General features: G+C 47.6%; 1 protein-coding gene across 4 annotated transcripts in view; it reads right to left on the bottom strand.

The window, feature by feature from the left end:
* Positions 1–9811: 9811 nt before the first annotated feature.
* Positions 9812–19967, bottom strand: part of USF2 (upstream transcription factor 2, c-fos interacting) — a 53770-nt gene continuing 43614 nt past the window's right edge. For 2 of the 4 annotated variants that reach the window (XM_075606311.1, XM_075606310.1), the window contains 2 exons: positions 18259–18390; positions 9812–14223 (listed from right to left, as the gene is read on the bottom strand). In XM_075606311.1, coding sequence (XP_075462426.1) covers positions 14134–14223; positions 18259–18390 — 222 coding nt within the window. In that variant the 3' untranslated portion in view covers positions 9812–14133. The other 2 variants (XM_075606312.1, XM_075606314.1) reach the window with 2 other exon arrangements.

Here is a 19967-nt window from a genome sequence, read left to right as displayed (position 1 = left end):
ATTGGTGCAGGCAAATAACAGCACAGGATTTACTAAATACCACTTTTGCTAGCGTTACAGCGCTGTTGTAGCCCGTGACTGAAGTGCAGTGGCCCAGAGTACCACAAGCTTATATTTGCACGCCTACATTTTCACTGTCTTTCTTGATATTACTTATTTGCCGCCGCTGGAGGAACGCTCTGGCACAGAACGCATCGATGAATGACTTTCTGATTGTATATATTAGGACAATAACAAGTTAAACTAAAGAAGCTGAGGTCTAATTAACAAATAATATTAACGTCTGTGTGCGCGCACAGACAATGTTATCCCCCAGAAAAACCTGCGGGGAGGAAAATGATGAGGAAATAATGTTACGAGGTGAATGGTTTTGTTTTTTTCTCATTGATTTTTTTTTACTACGTTTTACAAACATGTTGTTATCGACATAAAAACATCCAAATGAAAGTGAAAAATAAAAATAAGAACAGTAAAACGCGTTACAAAAATCAAATACAAACATAAATATACCATTTTGGCATCATACATTGGTACATTTCCACACATAGTAGATTATTTAAATGGACTAGTTTTCAGCTCAAATTGCTTGGCCTCCCACGCAGTCCCTGGGCACGATCATTCTCCAGGATCCCTGTAGTCCAGCGGACTATTCGGAGTTGCTCATCCTCCAGACCTCGTCCTTTACATCTCGCTGAACTGTGGCTCAGTGAGTAAAGACACTGTCCAGGGGAGCCCTGTTCACTTCCCAGTATCGGCTCCTTGTGATCTTGGGCAAGTCACCCTATCTCCCTGTGCCCCAGGCACCAAAAACATAGATTGTAAGCTCCACGGCGCACGAACTGTGCCTGCAAAATGTCTCTGTAAAGCGCTGCGTAAAACTAGCAGCGCTATACAAGAACATGCTATTATTATTATTAACTCTATAAGCTTCCTTTATGTACGTCCCTGTGAGATCTGTCTCAGGAGGCTCCAAGCTGTGTGGCTCAAATGCTTGTTTAATCAAATCTAAATCCTGTGGCAATAAACTGCTCCCATTTTTAAAGAAGGTCTCAGTTGGCAGCTCTTTATTTGTCTCTGCCTCCATTTTGTCTAACAGAATAATTCATCTTGTCATATAATCCTTAACAGTGTCTAACGGGAAGGGGTCAGGTTGAACCCTTTCCAACCTTGCCGAGAGCAATGCTATCTCCGCTACCCTTGGAATATTTCCCCCCCACATTAACCTTTCCGTCCTTCCATATTCCTTTTACTGTATTCCCCCGTTATATCGCGTGTGTATTTCAGAGCTTGGTCCCAGAAACCAGAGGTAGCCACGCATTCCCAAAGACAGCGTTTCACATCGGCCCTCTCCTGGGAGCATTTTGGTGCACTTATTTTTATTTCTCTCTATCCCTTTGTTTGTGATATCAAAGGCATAATAGGCCTTACGCATAATCTTATACCGCATCTCCCGCCATTCCCGATATTATTTTTCTAGTACGATTCATACCCTCCAGTATTGAGTTCATTCCCTCAATTTCCGGAAAGTCACCGATCCACCTAGAGGGCGGTGTTTTCAATTCCTTGTCATAGCTTTTATCTCGAATCCAGCCATATAGCTCGGTATAGAATAATTAGGGCAGCTGGATCTTTTGCATACACGGTGATCCAAGAAGGTCAAAAAGGTTCCCCACATACTGCACTCATCCAAGCAATTATCATATGTACTGCCAGGCAAATTAGTCACCAAATAGAGAATTTATATTAACTGGTGTAATACACCTGAGCTGTATATCAGAGTATTATATCTGATATAGGTATCAGTAACCATAAGATAAGTGACTGGTGCTAAGGCCCCTCTGAGGGAACGAAAACCATACAATGGTATTAACATGTTAAACTCGCTTTGTGATAAATATTTACAGTGTTGTATTAAAATCCCCAGTGGTGAGGTCAGAGTGCAGATGTAGATCAGTAGTATGTGAGGTTCCCTATAATAGTAACTGTGTGTATATATCTACATGTAGCTGGATATCGCTGAAACCACGGGTTGATATAATACTCCTCTTTATAGTGAATTGGCAGATGGGGTGGCCCTTTAAATCACCTGAGTGAGCCAGTAATTAGATCTCACGCACAATATGGGGTCCGCCTGCCTGCATGAGGGAATATCTATCCGCAGTGGTTGACAAATCACCAAAAAATCTACTCGCCACACAAAAAAATCTACTCGCCACCTAGTACCAAACGTGTGCTGCTTGGGCCAATAGGAGCTCGCCACGATGTTAAATCCACTCGCCGGGGCAAGCAAATGTATAGGTTTGTCGAACACTGTCTATCCGTACTGGTACTGTACTGGTACTGTACTGGTACTGTACTGGTACTGTACTGGTACTGTACTGGTACTGTACTGGTACTGTACTGGTACTGTAGTTACTCCATTCATGTAATATATTAATTAAGGTTGAGCAGCTGGTTATTATTTCATTGTGCTCAGTTGGATCTTTCAAAGAAATGGTCAGACTCATTTCCCCCCCAATACGCCCCTTCTAATTCTCCAGGCGTTTGCATTAGTTGTATATATGAGAAATCGTGTGCTCGGCCTAGGCCCCTTTATTCCATCAACTCTTAGGTTAGAAATCTTTCACCCTCCCTATCTACCAGCTGACCGGGGTTTATCTTATTCCATGTCCGGAAAGAAGCCTGTATTAAGCCCGACAGGAATTGTACGTTTCTTTGTATAGGTATGAATTTTGAGCACGAGTAAGATAACCCAAACGGTTTCCGAAGCAGGGGCGTAGCTATAGCTCAAGGGCCCGCTTTCTAGGGGGGACAATGCATATTTGTAGGCAGCGTGAACCGTGTATGCCCGATCAACACTTGCCAAGCACAATCGGAGCTTGCCAACCGCGCATGCGCGATCGAGCTTGCCGTGGGCAGTTTGCAAGTGCCGGTTGCGCATGCGCGGCCAATGCAATACAAAACCTCTGCTGGTCCTCCCTAATTAACTTTGGGCGCTTGATTTTCCCTAGAAAATTATTTTGGGCTATTTCATCTCTATTACTTTTACAGTACAATTTTTGGTAGACATCTTGAAACACCATATTTATTTCCTTATGGTCTGTTTCTCCGGAGGATTTCAGGATTCATAAAATATGACAGTTTCATAGGTTTCCTGGCCCAATTTCTCAGTCGTCATTTACCTATTTCCAAATTTATAGAAATGTAGTTTCCTAAACTGCATTTTCTTTTGTTCCTTTCGATGAAGCCAGACTTCACACGTTCCTGGATCTCATACACCCCCCCTTGTTCTTTTTCACGGGACTTTGCTTAAAACTAGCAAAACCTGTTTCATTGTTTTCTAGCTTCGGCAAATTCCAGATAATTTTCCTATTTATATATGCTATCATTGTGCCCCCCAACACGGCCTTGCTAGTTTCCCAATGTAATCTTCGCTCCTGACAGTGGCCAGCATTGGTTTCTTTAAAATATAACCAGTTATTTAAAAGACAGGCTTTAAATTCTTCATTATTATACAGATTGAATCTGGAGCTTCCCGTCCCGTGTGCTTTGTGACTTATATCTGCCCATGTTGGAGCGTGATCAGATATGATTATGTCCTCAACTTTGTTATTTGTGACTTTCCCCGCAATCTGTCTGTTTGCAAAGACAATCAATTCTAGGGAATGTATTATGGGAAAAGGAAGAACGTGTACTCGCTACTCCCTTTAGGTGGGATGAAATATTCTCCAGCAATCCTCTTAGTGTCCGTGAGCATCTTCACGCCTTTCTGAGCTGGCTTCAGTTTCCATATTCCTTGCGGCTGGTGTGATTTATCTAAGAATGAGTCAGCCCCCATGTTGAAATCTCCCACCCCATTATTTTTCTCATTCAGCACCCTGTCTGTCAAATGTAGCACAACAGCGTGGTGATATTCGTTAGGCCCATAATTATAATAAATATTGAACTCATTGTGTACTTTGTGTGTTGAAAAACCTCCTATGGCGCTGAGGATGGATGGATGGAACAGTCTTGTGCAGAAATGTTCCTATGAGGATTACCTCAGAGAGGGAAACAAGAGAAATGCAAAAAACACCTGACGAAGAGACATGTGACGAGGTGTTTCGAAACGCGTAGGAAGGTTTTTGGGCATCCAGGGACACCGTAGCTGCACCAATCCAGCTGTGACGTCAGCGGAGGAGACGCTTGTAATTCACTCGGCGTGTTAGAGACCACGAGTACACCAGGAAATCTCCCCGCACGCATTGAGCAGACGTCAGGCACCCTGCAGCAGACGGCAACCTCTGGCAAAAGACCCCGTACCACTGCACATGTCCTACTCTAGGACGGTGAGTAGGATTTCAGTTTTACTCTTGGCGGAGCAACAAGGCTTCTTTCAGCACAAGCGCTGGGAAGCCCCTATTTTTGTTTTTTATCAACAGAAGATCATCTACTGTTTATTATTACAGTTCATGTTTTACACCAATTGTAGATACAATTGTTTTAATTATTAAATGCTCTTTATACTTCAAATCATTATGTCTAACATTGTCTAAAGGGTAATACACTATAGTGGTGTTTTTTGCATTTCTCTTATTTCCCTCTCTGAGGTAATCCTCATAGGAACATTTCTGCACAAGACTGTTCCATCCATCCATCCTCAGCGCCATAGGAGGTTTTTCAACACACATCTTCCTAATCTGGGTGGAAGATACCAGATCAACCCCCCAAGGCAGCTCAAGGACTATCTTCATCCAAGGACTGTATCTCAGGTTTTGTTCCCCCTGTGTGTATTGTATAAGTATTGCACTAGCGCTCATTTACACTTAGCATCTTACCTCATTGTGTACTTTGATCAGACATTTCCCCTCATGTGGATATTATTGTGTAGGGTTAGGATTGATCAGAATAGCCATGCCTCATTTTATCCCCTTTAGCTGGGGAGAATATACACTCGCCTACCCAGTCTCTCTGGAGTTTTTTTTTTTACTCGCTTCTGCATTTAAAGCTGCAGTTCAGTCTTTTTAAAAAAAAAATTTTATAGTTTTTTTTTTTTTACTTCAATAGTTTCATGTGAGCAATCTCTACTTACCTAAAGAACTGCATAGCTGCTGGTCAATTAGTTCTCCGTCTATTGATCGGCAAAGTTTGGTGACATCTTTAAATATGGGGAATGTATTTCCTCTGTTTCTGTCACTCAGTGGAAGCTCATGAATATTCATGAGCACTCCTGCAGACATGTGCAAGAGGGAGGGCAGGGCTCACAACGGGGTGTGCCAGGTCTTGTGACAGGACATGAAGGGGCAGTGCCTTAGTAAATGCTTGTTAAAAAAGAATACAAGAAAATTGGTCTTTCAAAGTTGTTTTTTTAAAAACAGAAAATGCTAAAATGCTATCTTTTCTTACTACAGAACTGATTTATTAAAAAAACACACATGCAGGATATTGCCTGAACTGCAGCTTTAAATGTGCTTCTTGCATTAATTCAATCTCAGTTTTGAGATGTTTCAGAATTTTGTTACGCTTGAGTGGGGACTTAACTCCAATTGTTAGACTTCTTTTTTTTCCATAAGTACCATTTAAACCTCGTCATACTTTCCCAGCAAACCCCAAACCCCCCATTCTAAGTAAAACTTTTTAGAAACTTTACAACTTCTTATATAAAATCTCAACTGTGTGGAACTAGCTTTTGTGCATAGGAACATATCTCACCATGTCTGCTAGGCATAAAAATATGCGCTCGTTCTCAGATCTATTCACATATAATCACCCGAATATCCATAAACTTTGAAAAATAAATATATATATATATATATATATATATATATATATATATATATATATATATACACTCATATAGTCACCGCTCTACTCTGTGTAAGGAATATGCTGCTGGTGAAAAGATTGGCCATACATATGTGGAAAAAAAAACTTTTAAACAGGAATACTGTAAATCTACTACTCCTTAGTATCAAAGACACCCCTTTATTACTTCTGATACTTATACCAAGCTTTGTCCTTTCAGGCCCTCATGGTTGGGATCTCGCTCTTGTTCTTTTCCCTATTCGGGGGGATATCTCTCGTGTGTGCTTGGCCTCGCCCACCACATCAGTCTTCCACCTCATTAAGATGGGTGCTAATGTATGTTCCTGCTTTTCGCCACTAAAAAAAAAAACCTTAACTCCCTCCACCGTGAAGATCGGTAGAGTGGCCGGGTATCCTAGCGTGAATCTCGTATTCTCTTCTATATAAATACCGTTGAAATAGCACAACTTCCCAAATTCTCTCCTTGTATTGGAGACTGCTACCGCGTAGTCCTGGAAGATTAGGACTGTGCAGCGCTCACAGGCGACACCTCCCGGTTCTTTGTACGCTTCCAGGAGTTTGGGCTCTTCGCTGAAACCCAGCAGTTTTGCGATTACCGCTCTCGGTCTTTCGCCTTGGTGCTGCTTCACTGTCACAAATCTGTGGGCCCTCTACACTTAAATAGTAGCCAATTCAGAGGGCAAAAGCATTTAAATACCGGCGAGTGTGCACAAGGTCTCGGTAAGTTCCCTTATCTCGTCTCCGACGGCTTCGGGCGACGCATTGACATGGCAACGCTGCGGCCTCACGTGACGTTGCCATATGACACCAGAGACAAGGTAAGGGGGGGGGGAGCGAGCAGGAAGGCGCAAGGGAGTTTGCACCTCTGCTCAAGATCACCTATTCTATTCTTGGGCTTTGCAGGGAGGGCTCACCTTTAAAATCTTCTAGGAACCACTACAGTTCATCACATATTTTATTAATTGCAGGTATATTCCCTTGCCAGAGATTTAGCCATTTCAGCATTTCCATTGGAGGCTTCTGTGTCAGGCACCTTGTTCCTTTGCCCTGTATGAAGCTCCCATGTTGGGAGCCTTTTCTGGTCTGAGGCTTCTCCACTCTCTGCTGCTTGGGTTGCATGGCGGGTCTACTTGTGCTGTGCCTTTCCATGAGCCGCTCAGGAGGTGATTATTGATAATTTTTTCCTTCCGTTATTCTGCACGGGTTGTGGGGCTGATCTAGAGCGCAGTTGCCTTGCGTGCAGTTCCTCGAGCGCCATACTGGAAGTCGTGTACGATTTTGTATACATGGACTTCTCCCATTTCAAATGAAGACATTAGGAAATATAATACCAAGATAGAAATTTATCACTTTTATGAAATAATAGTGCATTAAACATCCGATTTATCAGAGGCAGGCCTGTATTTCCAATAGGACCACTAAGCCTATGCCTAGGGTAGCAAATTCAGGGGGGTGGGGGAAGGGGCGGCGTCTTAGCACCTACAGATTTCATAAGGCTGGTGTTCCGTCGCCACCCTCCGCCAGCTTCGTGGAGTAATTTGACATGGCGACACGTTCCCATGACAACGCAACAGCACAGCACCACATTATAATAATAGCATGTTCTTGTATAGCGCTGCTAGTTATATGCAGTGCTTTACAGAGACATTTTGCAGGCACAGGTCCTTACCCTGTAGAGCACTATGAAGGGTTCTCCAACTCAGATCCCCGGTGGGGTGGGGAACTAACTCTGAATAGTGCCACCAGGGCCCCTCGCCCTGGTTAGTTGGTAGTACCCACCTCCAGATGGTATTGGGGCAGGCCATGAGGGTGTGGTAGTGCACTCTATGGAGCACGAGAGAGTACAGACACCTCCACGGCAAGCCACAAAAGCATGCAGAGGGAATGGTCCACAGTCTGCTTAGGCTGGGGACAGGAGGAGCCTGAGGGGGTTGGCGGGGCTTTGGGCCCAGCATACAGCCGGAGGCGGGGGGTTGGAAGGTGGATGTGGCGCTCCGGTCTGCAATAACCCCTCTAGGAAGCTGCGCGAGTCGGGGGACATGGCGTCCTTAATTCGTGGGGTGGTGTAACCCGAGGCAAATGATCATATCGGGCTTCACCCATTACGACAGTTCTTAGTCCAGGAGATCCGACTCGGGTCATCCATGCCTGGCAAAAGCAGCAAATGATGCTGGGGGACTCCAACATCCGTGCACCCCCTGCTAGATTATACAGCAAGGGTTCGGTTAGGAGGTCCTCCCCAACAGCCACTCCTTGCCTAGACAGAGACCATGCACCAGGCTTTGAGGGTTTCCTGGTAGTATGCCGGCAACACGGAGAGGTCTCTCCCAAACCCCTCAGGCCGTATGAGAAACAATTGCCGGTGATACCCCACATTGTGCAGCTGGCGAAGGAAGCTGGCTGCCAGCTGGCACCACTGCAGAGAAGGGTCTGCGTACAGGTATCTCTGTGGGTATTTGAGGCGGGTGTGCACCTGGGAGCGCACCCATCTCCCTGTCTGTCCTCTCCCAGAGGGAGGCACGTAACACCCGCAGACCCAATGCTTTCCCATCCAGAAAAGTCTATCAACTTCCACTGGATATTGGTGATAAATTCAGGGGTCGGACTCAGGGCGCTCAGCCGTGGCACAGCGGAGAGGCACTAGCTGGTTGATCACCAGTCCTTCCCGAGGGAAAGCATTTTTGCGAGACCCTTCGATGATCCCAGACGAGCGAGGACACGTTCCTCTAACTCTATCCAATTCTCTGGGATCGAGCGCTCCGCAGTGGACAGGTAGACTCCCAGATACTTGATTGCCTCTGCCTCCCACAAGATATTACAAAATGTCCGCAGAATAGACCTCCTGCCAATCTTGTGCCCACTCCAGATCAACTAGGTCCCGTTGATGTAGAAGTAGTCAGAAATGTTCTACCCAGCCACCTGTCAGCAAAGAAACATCATACATGTGGCCTACAACACAGCAGCCAAGAGAAAAAGGTTGAGCTCTATCCAAGCCACAAAGTGGTTATTGTGTCTGCATCTCTGTATTAATGTTAGTTGCACCATTTCCTGTTTGCGTTGGCTGGTGATAAGGAAGTTATGGCGGATGTAAGGTTGGAGCAACAGTTGCATGCTGGCACAGGTATGCGTATTAAGAACGGTGCAGGTTGTATGTATTTTCTCGACATTGTCTGTGCGGGATTTCTCAATCACCTAATAGTCTGTGCCACAAAAACTAGTTACACCACCTAACATATCCTTTTTTCCCCCTTCCGTTTAGCTCCTGTAGTTAAAGCAGCATTACATTCAAATCCTGTGTTTAATAAATCAGTTATGTAGTATTACATACTTACGTATTTTTTTTTTTTTAAACCGTATCCCTGTTTAAATTCTTTTTGTTCATGTATTGAGCTGCCTTGGGTTGCCGCCGCACTTGCGCTTATGAAATAGGCGGCCATATCGTGTGCCCTGGGAAGCAGGATCTTCACCCAATCGATCGGCCGCTTAGAAAATTGGTTTGCCGTAACTGTAAAGAGCTGCTGAATTTATAAAAACAATTAAAAAAAATACACAGGACAGAGAAAATGCTGCTTTAACATGGAGTACCTGGTGCAATACAGGGGGGGGGGGGGGGGGGGAAACGCATCATTTAACACGTCGCACAAATGGTTTTGAACACCCAAATCAAATTTTTTTTTAAAATCGGGGTCTATAAGCTGAACTCCAAAAATACGACACATTATCCAAGAATTACTGCTTTTGTTGTTAACTCAAAGTATCTATGAGGAGAGAACAGCAGCGGCAAATAATCAGAACATTCACTATTTTACATCGGCATTTCTTTGTAATGTTAGAACACCGATACATTTGTGTGTATGTATGTATTAGAGAAAGACTTAAGCCCCAACAAGTTCAAATATCTATTATACACGTAAATCCAAGAATTTCTGTACAAACTTGATACTTCATAATTAAAACATTTCTACACAGTGAAAAAGACAAAAAAAAAAGGACACCAAGACAGGCGTGTTTTACATAAGAACTTTGTTTTTTTTCTTTAAATGTGTTATTTACATCTTCACGCTTATTTTGTCGTCTGGCAAACCAAATTAATTCCTTTATACCATGGCAATAGCGCAAGGATGAAAAAAAAAACTGTGAGAGGGGGCTCCATACAGCCATACGGGGACAGGCATCAATATTAAACCATTAGCTACCACCAACTATACACTGTGCATGATTAACCCTGTAAGATCAGACATTATGGCAAATTTCATTCTTTAGTAACATTATGAATTGGGGTTGGGGAAACTCAGAACATTTGGCATTACTATCTTGTCCCAACTGGTCATTCTGGACATGACAACACACCCTCAATACCCTACTCAATAGTCAAAACATTCCTTGGAACAGTGGTTCTCACATTTTCTACGAGGAATTCCCTATTTATAGAATGCCAAGTTGCTGAAGCCCCACTGATTTATTCATAGTAAACCCGGTTAATCCCAACAGGCTGCTCATGCTCAGAATGAGTTTACATTTTTTATAAAAACCTGTCCAAACTGAAATACTTCATTACTACAACATTGTATACCTGCAATTGTATTTCTGCAAAAATTGTAAAAGTTTTTATTTTGCCTTTCGACATGTAATGTAAAATATTATGTAAACAGCAGCCTAAAAATCACATGATAATTTTGTTTTTCAAGGAGTCTGAGGCACCCTTAGGGTAACACGGAGACGTGGCTGAAAGCCACTGCCTTGGAAAGTCCCCTTCATTCTAAACTCATGGGGATGAAGGAGTCACCATCGCCTTATGCAAAAAGTAAAACGCGTTGGCTTCACTGGACAGGAGAACGAGATTAGATGTCATTACTATAATGTGAAAGGTGCAGCCCCCGTTGCTTGTTTCTTTTGTTAAATGTTTAGTGACTAGACAAGGGGTGCTCAGCTTGAGTCCTCAAGCCCCCCCAAAGAGGGCAGGATCTCAGCTTCAGCACAGGTGGCTCAGTCACCTCTGATTGAGCCACCTGTGCTGAAGCAGGGACTGATTAGGCCACCTGTGCTAAAGCAGGGTTATCCTGAAAACCTGACATGGGGGCCAGGGGGGGGGGGCTTGAGGACTGGCGTTGAGCTCCCCTGCACTAGACTATACAATAGGGCAGCGGAGGCCAACACCAGTCCGCAAGGGTCACCAACCGGTAAGGATATCCCTGCTTCTTCAACTGAGCCACTGATTCGGACACCTGTGCTGAAGCAGGGATACCCTGAAAACCTGACCTGCTGGCGTCCCTCGAGAACTGGAATAGGGCCACCCCTCTGATGGTGTTTATTTCCAACCCCGCTGGTTCATTTCTAAAAAAATAAAACAGAAATTAAAATTGCTGCTCAGCCCATCCTAGTTGGCGGCTTGTCTGGACATCAAGCCGACCATGAGAGCTCAGTGTAACCAAGATCACATAGTGCTGGCGTAACGCAGCAGTGCGCTCTGCCTGGGGGGGGGGGCACATTTGCCATGTGAACACTCACGGCCTGCTTAAAAAAAAAGAGAAAGAAAAATAACCCCATTGCTACCAGGGGGGGGGGGGCTGCCAGCACAATACAATTTAAAAGCGCTAGACAAAAAAAATAAAGCAAGTAATGTGCTTTAATGGGCATGATATATTGAGTTCACCATCAAGACCGGTCGTGTTATAGGGGGGGCTGCACCTTTAGCATACACAAGCATCTGAAAGGATCTTAAACCCTCCAAGGTTGGCCGGCACCTACAAAGGACATAGCAGAGGGGCTTATTTACTCAGGGTAGCTATAGCAAGCTCAGTAGGACCAGTGAAGAACACAGACTTGCCACGTGTGGTATAGCTCCGGTTACTTTGTTAATAAGGCGCAGAGTGTTGTGTGGTGCTGGGTGCAGACAATGTACTGCTCGCGGCGGCCCTGAAATGGTAAATATCATGATAAAACTAAAATAAAAAGCAATTCTCTAAAAACGCCGGGCGGCTCCCTCATTCAGAGCCGGTGTTAGAAGGGAGGTCCGAGAAGCAGCCCCGCTAAAACACGCTGGGGAGGATGCAAACACTTTTAGATAATGTTCATAGACAAATTGGTTTAAATTGATCCACTCCCGAGACTGTAGAGGTAAAAGTACATTGGTGCCTGTGATCGGACTGTGCTTGCGGAAGCTGTGTGTGTGAAAAGGTTTAATGCATAAACATGGCATTCAGACTTCACATTGCACGATCCACGGGGCACCCAGCACCCTGCAGGGTGGGGGGAGAAAGAAGGTAACGTACAAGGGGAGCCTGCGAAACCCTAGAGTCAGCACAAAGTCCCACCTGCCTGCACTCTCTCTCACAGGTCTGTGCTCTGTCAGTGTTAACACAAGGGAGAAACATGGTCGCCTAGAAGCCACAATACACCCATGGTTTCCACAGAGCTTCGCAAAACATTGCAATTCCTCTGGCAACAACCGGATTCGTAGAAAGTAAAACGTAATGGGCTATATTAATAACAAGAAATGTCAAATGTTGTATGGTGACTTGTACTGAAATATACAAGGTACTACAGCAGGGGTGGCAAATCAGTCCTCAAGGGCCACTAACGGGTCAGGTTTCCAGGATATTCCAGCTTCAGCACAGATGGCTCAATCAATCAGAGGCTTAGTCTTTGACTGAGCCTCTGATTGAGCCACCTGTGCTGAAGCAGGGATATCCTTAAAACATGACCTGTTGGGGTAGCACTTGACTGGAGTTGGAAACCCCGGTACTACACACGTTACAGGAGCTATGTAACAAGCAGACATCACTAAAAACCCATCGCATGATGAATATGCAGGCGGATACTTCTTCTGGTCCCTGTGAAACACAACACACTTCCTGTTCAAGTTGAATACATTTGAATTATGTTTCACAGGCAGTCGTGGTTCACACCAGTTCAGACAGCAGTTTAATGGGATGGAACAAAAATGGAGAGGGGGGGCTGGGGGAAATGAACAAAGTGCATAGATATTGATACATCTCATAGTAATCTTATTAACTAGCCCCCTAAACACGAAATATTGCTCCGTACAACCACTGCCCCCATCGCTAGCTCAGAAAAAAACAGAATAAAAGTACCTTGATGCAGAGACATGTATTCAAAATGACTCCATGAAAACCTGCTTGATACATAGCTCCTCTTAACTCTGGACAGGTAAATGCATTGATTTGCAAACGTTTGGTAGGCCCCTTGGCAGCAAAAGGTTATTGTTTATACCACTTGTAATTCAACTGGAGACTTTGGCTAGCAGCTCTGACAACAAGGCTCTTAGGGTGATGTTTGAGTTGCCCATTGAATAAGTTTGCTTGCCTCCATTGTAATAGACCTTCTACCCTCCAGTGTAGGGGAGGGGGGGGGGGGGGAGACGGGCTGCCAGGCACTGTGCTCTGCAGGTCAGTGCATACTCCGCTGCTGGAGCCCGCACTGCATCAGGCCCCAATGAGATAACTCCTTTGCTGATAGCCGCCGCCTTTCGTGAATGTATTGCTGGCCACTCGGGGGGAAAAGGGGTTCATCTAATACAGGGGTGGCCAACAGGTAATGTTTTCAGCACATCCCTGCTTCAGCACAGGTGACGCAATAAGTGGCTCGGCCTTTGACTGAGCCACTGATTGAGTCAACTGTGCTGAAGCAGGGATGTGCTGAAACCCCGACCTGTTGGCAGCCACGGAGGACTTGAGTTGGCCCATCAATGGTCATAAAACACACTCCTGCTGGACAATAGAAATATTAAAAAAAAAAAAAAAAAAAGATCAAAAAGCAAAAAAAACAAAACAAAAAAAAAACAAAAAACCCCCAAACAAACAGAAAGTCGTGTGTTACCTATTTCTCATCGCTAAAAGTCTACGGTATGTTCATATTTATATATATTTATAAAAAAGAAAAAAAAAAAGTAATACAATGCAATTCTTTAACCCTCTGCTGCCAAGAGGCCGACTGCAGGGTTTGTTGCAGTATCCTGCAGGTCCCTCTGGCAGTGAAGAGGTTCATAAATTCTCCAAGGAGAAAAGTATCCCGGGAGAGGGAGGGGCTGAAGGTTCGCTCCCCCAAACAGGAAGATCCATGGCCGTCTTCCACCCCCTTTCTGTGCCATACAATCCACGCGGAGTCCTTCAGAAGGTCCAGGGAAGATCTTTGACACCATAACATTAAAGGAGCAAAAGACGGGGTAAGTGCGGGGTGGTGGCAGGTTTTTTGGGCAATGGGGGAACATGGGGCAGACGGAAGGGTGCCGAAATCTAAGCTCCCTGCTGTCGTCTTCCTCTTTCCCCCCACAGCAGACCCGCTTCAAAAAGGCGCATGGGTGGAGAGCTACTGCCTGGGGGATTCATCCACTATCTCGATCCCGTGCTGCTGCAGCTGTGCTCGGAGGAGGGTGTTCTCATTCTTCTGATCTTCTACCTGGGAAAGGTAGGAGAGACAATCAGTCTTCTCATGTGGGGCTGCTACACACAGCAACACGATCACCGCAGGCACGTTCTACAGTGCCGGGCGCGCCGATTTTTAGTTGGCTGACGTGAGTCAGTCTTTCTATACAAGGGCGGTGCGCGCGCACGGCAGGGAGAGGGGAGCCGACAGACAGCGGCAAAGACGAGGAAAATCATCTTTTCGCGCCGCTGCCTGCGCTCAAATGTATGTATGTGTATGTATGTATGTATGCATGTATGCGTGGATATGTGTTTGTATGGATATGTGTGTGTGTGTGTGTGTGTGTGTGTGTGTGTGTGTGTGTGTGTGTGTCAAGGATTTCACAACAAACAAAAAAAATATTTATTAAACTTTTTTTTTTCTTTAAAAAAAATAAATCTTATTTGGGACTTACTTTTACTCACACAACACACCCACACCCACACCACCACACCACCACACCACCACACACCTACACTATATACAGGGTAAGCATGGGGCACGTGCACGCTCGTTCGCATAGGAACGCGTGGCCGCACGCTGTATATAACAGCCCTTACACTACAACACTGCCGCACACAGCGACACAACCTCCTTACACTGCAATACCACACACAGCAACATGACCTTACACTGTAAGACTACCATACACAGCGACACAACCTCCTTACACTGCAAGACTACCACACACAGCGACATGACCTTACACTGCAAGAATACGACACACACACACACACACACACACACAAAAACACAAAAACACACACACAGCAAGAATATGACCGCCACACACACACAAGCTGCGACATGACCGCCACACACACACAAGCTGCGACATGACCGCCACACACACACACACACACGCTGCGACATGACCGCCACACACACACACGCTGCGACATGACCGCCACACACGCTGCGACATGACCGCCACACACACGCTGCGACATGACCGCCACACACGATGCGACATGACCGCCACACACACGCTGCGACATGACCGCCACACACACGCTGCGACATGACCGCCACACACACGCTGCGACATGACCGCCACACACACGCTGCGACATGACCGCCACACACACGCTGCGACATGACCGCCACACACACGCTGCGACATGACCGCCACACACACGCTGCGACATGACCGCCACACACACGCTGCGACATGACCGCCACACACACGCTGCGACATGACCGCCACACACACGCTGCGACATGACCGCCACACACACACGCTGCGACATGACCGCCACACACACACGCTGCGACATGACCGCCACACACACACGCTGCGACATGACCGCCACACACACACGCTGCGACATGACCGCCACACACGCAGCGACATGACCGCCACACACAAGCTGCGACATGACCGCCACACACACACACGCTGCGACATGACCGCCACACACACACGCTGCGACAGGACCGCCACACACACATACACACACACGCTGCGACAGGACCGCCACACACACACACGCTGCGACAGGACCGCCACACACACGCTGCGACAGGACCGCCACACACACGCTGCGACAGGACCGCCACACACACACACACACGCTGCGACAGGACCGCCACAGACACACACGCTGCGACATGACCGCCGCACACACACACACACGCTGCAACATGACCGCCACACACACACACACACACACACGCTGCGACAGGACCGCCACACACACACACGCTGCGACAGGACCGCCACACACACGCTGCGACATGACCTCCACACAAACACACACACTGCGACATGACTGCCACACACACACACGCTGCGACGTGACCGCCACACACACGCTGCGACATGACCTCCACACAAACACACACACACGCTGCGACAGGACCGCCACACACACACACACTGCGACATGACCGCCACACACACACACACACACACACACACACACACACACACGCTGCGACAGGACCGCCACACACACGCTGCGACAGGACCGCCACACACACGCTGCGACATGACCTCCACACAAACACACACACTGCGACATGACTGCCACACACACACACGCTGCGACGTGACCGCCACACACACGCTGCGACATGACCGCCACACACACACACACACGCTGCGACAGGACCGCCACACACACACACGCTGCGATATGACCGCCACACACACACTGCGACATGACTGCCACACACACACACACACACACTGCGACAGGACCGCCACACACACACACGCTGCGATATGACCGCCACACACACGCTGCAACATGACCTCCACACAAACACACACACTGCGACAGGACCGCCACACACACACACACGCTGCGACATGACCGCCACACACACGCTACGACATGACCTCCACACAAACACACACACTGCGACAGGACCGCCACACACACACACGCTGCGACATGACCGCCACACACACGCTACGACATGACCTCCACACAAACACACACACTGCGACATGACCGCCACACACACACTGCGACATGACCGCCACACACACGCTGCGACATGACCGCCACACACACACGCTGCGACATGACCGCCACACACACACGCTGCGACATGACCGCCACACACACACGCTGCGACATGACCGCCACACACACGCTGCGACATGACCGCCACACACGCTGCAACATGACCGCCACACACAAGCTGCGACATGACCGCCACACACACGCTGCGACATGACCGCCACACACGCTGCAACATGACCGCCACACACAAGCTGCGACATGACCGCCACACACAAGCTGCGACATGACCGCCACACACACACACACGCTGCGACATGACCGCCACACACACACGCTGCGACAGGACCGCCACACACACATACACACACACGCTGCGACAGGACCGCCACACACACACACGCTGCGACAGGACCGCCACACACACGCTGCGACAGGACCGCCACACACACGCTGCGACAGGACCGCCACACACACGCTGCGACAGGACCGCCACACACACACACACGCTGCGACAGGACCGCCACAGACACACACGCTGCGACATGACCGCCGCACACACACACACACGCTGCGACATGACCGCCACACACACACACACACACACACGCTGCGACAGGACCGCCACACACACACACGCTGCGACAGGACCGCCACACACACGCTGCGACATGACCTCCACACAAACACACACACTGCGACATGACTGCCACACACACACACGCTGCGACGTGACCGCCACACACACGCTGCGACATGACCTCCACACAAACACACACACACGCTGCGACAGGACCGCCACACACACATACACTGCGACATGACCGCCACACACACACACACTGCGACATGACCGCCACACACACACACACACACACACACACACACACACACACACACACACACACGCTGCGACAGGACCGCCACACACACGCTGCGACAGGACCGCCACACACGCTGCGACATGACCTCCACACAAACACACACACTGCGACATGACTGCCACACACACACACGCTGCGACGTGACCGCCACACACACGCTGCGACATGACCGCCACACACACACACACACACGCTGCGACAGGACCGCCACACACACGCTGCGATATGACCGCCACACACACACTGCGACATGACTGCCACACACACACACACACGCTTCGACATGACCGCCACACACACACACACGCTGCGACATGACTGCCACACACACGCTGCAACATGACCTCCACACAAACACACACACTGCGACAGGACCGCCACACACACACACGCTGCGACATGACCGCCACACACACGCTACGACATGACCTCCACACAAACACACACACTGCGACAGGACCGCCACACACACACACACGCTGCGACATGACCGCCACACACACGCTACGACATGACCTCCACACAAACACACACACTGCGACATGACTGCCACACACACACACACACACGCGCTGCGACATGACCGCCTTACAATGCGACATGCAAGACAATGATGAATTATACATGAAGCTTTGAGTGCTCCCCCTCCCACATGAAACGATTCAAGCACCGACCTGCTGTCGTAATATCTCATTGTCCATCTGCAGTCTCTCTGCCTCCTTGTACGTCTCCTGCATGCGCTGGTTTGTCTGGCGAAGCTCCCGAATGTAGTCACAGGCTTTGGAGAGGATGCCACCTTTACTCTGCTAACACAGGTATTAAACGGACTAAGAATCAGAGCAAATAGCTACATTGGGAAAGCGACATTGTCTTTTCAGGCACAGACAGTATCTCAAGGTTCTAGTAGTCTGTTTATTTCTCCAAAATTGTGCACATGCAATGCAATGAAATGGTGAGGTGGTGCTAGACAGGAAAAAGGGAAGCAAAACAAACACAATAAATATAAACAGATATAGCACATAACCGGGTGCTAGGACTGCCAGGGTGGGACACGCCCGATTCCCACCTCAAATGTGATCTGTACAGAGAATAATTACAGAGGCAGTAGCACACCGCATTTAATATAGCAATGGATTACTTGCAGTAATTATATCGTCAACATGTAACCGGGGGTGGGAAACTCCAGTACTCAAGGGCCACCAACAGGTCAGCTTTTCAGGATATCCCTGCTTCAGCACCGGTGGCTTAGTCAAAGACTGAGCCACCTGTGCTGAAGCAGGGATATCCTTGAAGCCTGACCTGTTGGTGGCCCTTGAGGACTGGAGTTGCCCACCCCTGGCTTAAAGCACCGAAGTAGTGGTCTCCCTCATGCTATCTGTGCTTCGTGCCCCGGCCCAAAAGGTACTTAGAGGGGCCAGGCAGGAAGTCCTGAGGAAGACCCCTCTGGTGCTGTGATTGCTGTAAGTAATAAGTGTGCTGTGGCTGGCCTTTGTAGTTACTCTTTCTACGCACAACTAAAGAGATTTCAGGAGCCCGCTGTAATGATTCCTATGGGCACACGAGGAGGGTGAGCACATATGCAATGAATGAAAGCTGTAAATAACTCAAAAAAATTATTTTATAACAAAGCTGTCCCATAACAAACTACTGCAGTTGTTCTGATTTATTTGGCGCTATCTGATAAAGTCCATATTCCAAAATAATTACAATTTTTTTTTAAATCTACTAAATAACAATGAGGAAGGAATTGCTCGCACATGTCGTCTTTTCTCCCTTGTGATGGGATAAACCACACAAGCTTCATACTGTGCGAGACTGCCTAATCTTTACAGTGTGAGACTGCCCTCTAGCTGTGCCTAATCTTTACAGTGTGAGACTGCCCTCTAGCAGTGCCTAATCTTTACAGTGTGAGACTGCCCTCTAGCAGTGCCTAATCTTTACAGTGTGAGACTGCCCTCTAGCAGTGCCTAATCTTTACAGTGTGAGACTGCCCTCTAGCTGTGCCTAATCTTTACAGTGTGAGACTGCCCTCTAGCAGTGCCTAATCTTTACAGTGTGAGACTGCCCTCTAGCAGTGCCTAATCTTCATACTGTGCGAGACTGCCCTCTAGCTGTGCTAATCTTTACAGTGTGAGACTGCCCTCTAGCAGTGCCTAATCTTTACAGTGTGAGACTGCCCTCTAGCAGTGCCTAATCTTTATACTGTGAGACTGCCCTCTAGCAGTGCCTAATCTTTACAGTGTGAGACTGCCCTCTAGCAGTGCCTAATCTTTACAGTGTGAGACTGCCCTCTAGCAGTGCCTAATCTTTACAGTGTGAGACTGCCCTCTAGCTGTGCCTAATCTTTACAGTGTGAGACTGCCCTCTAGCAGTGCCTAATCTT

The sequence above is a fragment of the Ascaphus truei genome, chromosome 6 (assembly GCF_040206685.1).
Source record: "Ascaphus truei isolate aAscTru1 chromosome 6, aAscTru1.hap1, whole genome shotgun sequence".
NCBI lineage: Eukaryota > Metazoa > Chordata > Amphibia > Anura > Ascaphidae > Ascaphus > Ascaphus truei.
This window is presented reverse-complemented; position numbering and strand designations above follow the sequence as displayed.